This window comes from Ruditapes philippinarum, unplaced genomic scaffold (assembly GCF_026571515.1).
Source record: "Ruditapes philippinarum isolate M1 unplaced genomic scaffold, ASM2657151v2 ctg4427_1_1_1_1, whole genome shotgun sequence".
In the NCBI taxonomy this organism is placed as follows: Eukaryota; Metazoa; Mollusca; class Bivalvia; order Venerida; family Veneridae; genus Ruditapes; species Ruditapes philippinarum.
Genome location: NW_026864030.1, coordinates 1,565 through 6,818, shown reverse-complemented (window position 1 = coordinate 6,818; position 5,254 = coordinate 1,565). Strand labels below are relative to the sequence as shown.

Genomic DNA, 5,254 nt, shown 5'->3' with positions numbered 1-5,254 from the left:
CTAGAACAGAGTTGGAAATCTAATATGCCTATCTATGGAAAGCCTTGACTGTCTTATGATTGTAAAAATGAACGTTGTTGTGTCACTCTTTCTTTATACGATGTGCACTCATGAATATATTATGTAGATGCATCCTTATATGAAGTCAACTCAACAATATATGATGTCAATGTGTCCTTATATGATGTCGAACAATCATTATACGATGTGCAATTATGAATATATGATGTGGTTGCATCATTATATACAGTCAACTTATCAATATATTATGTCCATCTTTCATTATACGATGTGCATCTATTATTATACGATGTGCATTTATGAATATATTATGTGGTTGCATCATTATATACAGTCAACTTATCAATATATTATGTCAATCTTTCATTATACGATGTGCATCTATTGTTATACGACCGCTGCTTTATATGAAGTGCAAACATCATTATATGGTGTGCATTTGTTATTATACGATGTGCATCTATTATTATACGACGTGCTTTTATTATTATACGATGTGCATTTATGAATATATTATGTGGTTGCATCATTATATACAGTCAACTTATCAATATATTATGTCAATCTTTCATTATACGATGTGCATCTGTTATTATACGATGTGCATCTATTATTATACGACGTGCTTTTATTATTATACGATGTGCATTTATGAATATATTATGTGGTTGTATCATTATATACAGTCAACTTATCAATATATTATGTCAATCTTTCATTATACGATGTGCATCTATTATTATACGATGTGCATCTATTATTATACGACGTGCATTTATTATTATACGATGTGCATTTATGAATATATTATGTGGTTGCATCATTATATACAGTCAACTTATCAATATATTATGTCAATCTTTTATTATACGATGTGCATCTATTATTATACGACGTGCTTTTATTATTATACGATATGCATTTATCAATATATTATGTGGTTGCATCATTATATACAGTCAACTTATCAATATATTATGTCAATCTTTCATTATACGATGTGCATCTGTTATTATACGATGTACATTTATGAATATGTTATGTGGTTGCAACATTATATACAGTCAACCTATCAATATATTATGTCAATCTTTCATTATACGATGTGCATTTGTTATTATACGATGTGCATCTGTTATTATACGATGTGCATCTATTATTATACGAGGTGCATCTATTATTATACGATGTGCATCTATTATTATACGACGTGCATCTATTATTATACGATGTGCAATTATGAATATATGATGTGGTTGCATCATTATATACAGTCAACTTATCAATATATCATGTCCATCTTTCATTATACGATGTGCATCTGTTATTATAAGATATGCATCTATTATTATACGATGTGCATCTATTATTATACGATGTGCATTTATCAATATATTATGTGGTTGCATCATTATATACAGTCAACTTATCAACATATTATGTCAATCTTTCATTATACGATGTGCATCTGTTATTATACGATGTGCATTTATGAATATATTATGTGGTTGCATCATTATATTATATAAAACCATCCTTATATAGAGTCAAATAATCGATATATTATGTAAATGAGTCTTTATATGATGTCCATTTTTCTTTAAACAATGTGAACCTATGAATATACATGTATTATAGGGAAACATCTACACATGTTTTCAATTTCGTAGACGAAAAAACGTTATTTTCCAACAGACAATGGAAGAAATTTTAGTTAAATGTGGGTTTGGAACCTACCAAATAAGGCTATTTAGGGAGCAGAAGATTACTCCAGATATTGTGCCGTTACTTTCACTTTATGACTTTAAATGTTTGGGTGTAACAGAAAGATATGAGATCATGAAACTGCGAGTGGAATGTGTAACTTTCGGAAGACATATCAACAAACCAGTGCAGCGTGGTTTTAAGATACCAAAAATAACTATTGAAAGTCTTCTAGAATCTGGATTTTCAATTGTTAACATCAGCCAACTTCTTGGTGTATCGGAAAGCACAATTTATCGAAATATGCGACGACACGGAATTTCAAAATATGCTTTCACCAGTATTGAAGATCATCAGCTGGATGTGGTCATGGCAAAGATCCTAGAAGAATTTCCAAGGTGTGGAGAAATGATGTTGAGGAATCTGCTAGGTGAAAAGGGTATTAAGGTATGCAGATATACATGTACTATGCAATAATATTTAATTCTAAATTCCTTTTCTAAGAGCGTGTGTATAACAACGCCACACCTCATGTATATTGAAATTTTGGCCAAGTAAAGTAAGTGCACAAAATGGAAAGCCTTAAAAATAGAATGGTACGAGTATTATAGGAAAAGGGGTCATAAACAACACTGACAAAAACATTGGAACGATGTCGTTAAGGTCTGCACATGAAACAGCTAGCTTTGGTATAAATCAAATGTTCGGATTTTATAGTACTTAAAGATTATATAGACGTATTAAGGAAATACACAATAGTATAACAAAATTTAATGCTTGTTTTAAAACCTAACATTCAGTTATATTTTGCAATCAACCGATAAAAATGCCTGTTGTGTTTCATTGGCATTTGTCACGAAACTTTATCATGCTGTAAGATTAACTGTCCTTTATGTTTGTTGATCAATACATTTGTAAATTATCCACCAGCCTTTCAAAATGTATCATGTCTATAAATGCTGTAATATGGTGATACAATGTTGTTGTTTTTTTAATCACAGATACAAAGATTTCGTGTCAGAGATGCTCTAAAACGATTGGATAGTGATGGTGTACAAGAACGGAAGAGGAAGCGACTTAAACGGCGTGTTTATTGTGTGCAAGGTCCAAATGAACTGTGGCACATTGACACAAACCATAAATTGATCCGGTGGAACTTTATAATTTGCGGTGGTGTCGATGGTTTCAGTCGTTTTATAACTTTTTTGGTATGTACGGAAAACAACAAAGCCACAACTATATTAGATTGCTTCACCAGCGGTGTTCAAGAATATGGCACCCCGTTACGTGTGAGATCAGATATGGGCATGGAGAACTCTAAAGTGATGGAGTATATGAATAATGTTCGGGGAACAAACTCAATGTTGACCGGAAAAAGCACCCATAATCAAAGAATTGAACGATTATGGAGAGACGTCTTCGATGGAGTCCTCAGTTACTACTATGACCTGTTTTATTTTCTGGAAGACGAGAATTTGCTTGATGTACTGAATGAGAAACATTTGTATGCATTACATCACGTCTATTTAAGCAGTATTAACAAACGTTTGCATTTGTGGAGGTCTACATGGAATAGCCATAGAATTAGAACGGTAAAGTCATCACCACTCAAACTCTTCACTGCTGGGATGCTGAACAATCCCCCTGCTGAGCCAGCGCTTGACATTGGTATTAGACAAATAAATGACTCAGACAGCGAGGTTGATAGCCCAGATGAGTACCACATGAGCAGACCGTTAGTTAGGTTTCCTAATTTGAATTTAAGTGAAGAGTGTCTGTCCCAACTGGATGAAGAATGTCCACAGGACTGGACATCAGACAACCACGGAATCGACGTCTTAATGAAGGCGACAACGATCTTAAGTAGATTTTAGAATATATATGTGGTATTAACGAACGTTGGCATTTGTGGCGGTCTCCATGACATAGCCATACACATTCGCACGGTCGAGTACATTTTAATAGTGTATTATGTAATCAGTTTTACGAATAATGTTGGATCATAAGTAAACGGACATGGTAAAAACAATGCTAATAACTTATGACCTGCAGATCTTACTTGTAGGATTTTTGTTGTCTCGCCTCCAGATATGGTTAAATGTATGAAAAATAAAGAATGTTCTAAATAATTATTGTAAAACTATACAAATTAAGCAAAAGTGTATCTTAGAAATTGATCCAAACACATATAATACCCCGATTCTCTTTTAATCAAGCGATAGAAATACTGAATTATGTCAAACTATATATGGGTTCGTATATGTGGAACAATATTTATGTTTTGTTAACATATAGATGAACTGTTATCTCATTTGGAATTTAAACATTTCTCTGCTTATCTTGAGACATGCATATTAAATGGTCATTTCTGTTGTAGTGTACCAGCATTGAAAAAGTTACACTTCTAAAGTTGTACAAGCATATTATAAATGTTAAGTGAGTATCAATGGCATAAATAATAATAATTTTTGACTTATTTGGTGTGGAACATAGAAATATTCCAATAAATGCATTCCCAGAAGCAAAACTTGTGAGCTCTTGAAAGAAGCAGTAGCTACATTATCATTACTGAGATTTTTGCACGCAAATATATAATTGTATATATTAAAATATAAATGGGTTTTTATTTATGATCATGTTCTTAGTCTCTCATAACTCTCTTTACTTATTTCTTTTATAACTTTGTAATATTTGTTAATGTATGTACAAAAGTGAGACTTAAACAAACAAATTGACTTGACTTGACTATAAACAAAAATATTCATCACGAGCTGGCTGTAGGACCATGCGCTCGACTATTGTCAGTGCTGCATAGTTAACAGGAAGTATCTTTAAAAAAGATACTCGACCGAAGTCAAACTTGCATATGATAATCTACCACTAACTGCAAACAGAACTTCTTTTCGTCCTCTCTATTTTCCTTTCAGTTCATTTTTCCCACAATGTGTTTTTTCCATTAATTGTCACTAGTGATGGATATCGGTGGCAGAACTGCAACTGATATCAGTTAGAATCGGTTAGTAAACCAATGCGATATATCGGGAAAATGATCGGTTAAATGTTATTCAATATGTTTCTTCAGATAATTTAAAAGTGACTGTTTTAATAAAAATTATAATGATCTTTTGAAAGAGTTAAGAACTCAAACCTATACGCTATTCAGGTGGTTTCAGGTTAACAGGAATTTGTTTAGTAATCACTAATGAGTTGCAAACAAGGAAAGCTTGGACACCACAATTAATTACAAATTGTATACATAGCTGGCATTTGAGAGAATTGACTTCTCTTTACAATCCTAACAATTTGTTTAAAAACAAAACAACAAGACAGTTAACATCTTATTTATATTTATTTGTTTTCTAGACAATTAGCAAAGAACAGCATTAATTTATTCACATAAAAAACTGTTTTACACTTTTACATGCACATTGAATGTGTCTCTAAAATAATCAAGTTACATATAAAATAAAGTTCTTTCAACTTATATTGCATAATGGATACGGAAATGTCCCAGCATTTTTATATGCCC

General features: G+C 32.0%; 1 protein-coding gene across 1 annotated transcript; it reads left to right on the top strand.

The window, feature by feature from the left end:
- Positions 1 to 1,041: 1,041 nt before the first annotated feature.
- Positions 1,042 to 4,098, top strand: LOC132724202 (uncharacterized; the record flags this gene model as incomplete). The annotated part of the gene is given in 2 exon segments (XM_060709025.1): positions 1,042 to 2,172; positions 2,727 to 4,098. Coding segments are annotated over 2 exon segments (1,326 nt in total). The 5' UTR covers positions 1,042 to 1,719.
- Between the last annotated feature and the right edge of the window lie 1,156 nt (positions 4,099 to 5,254).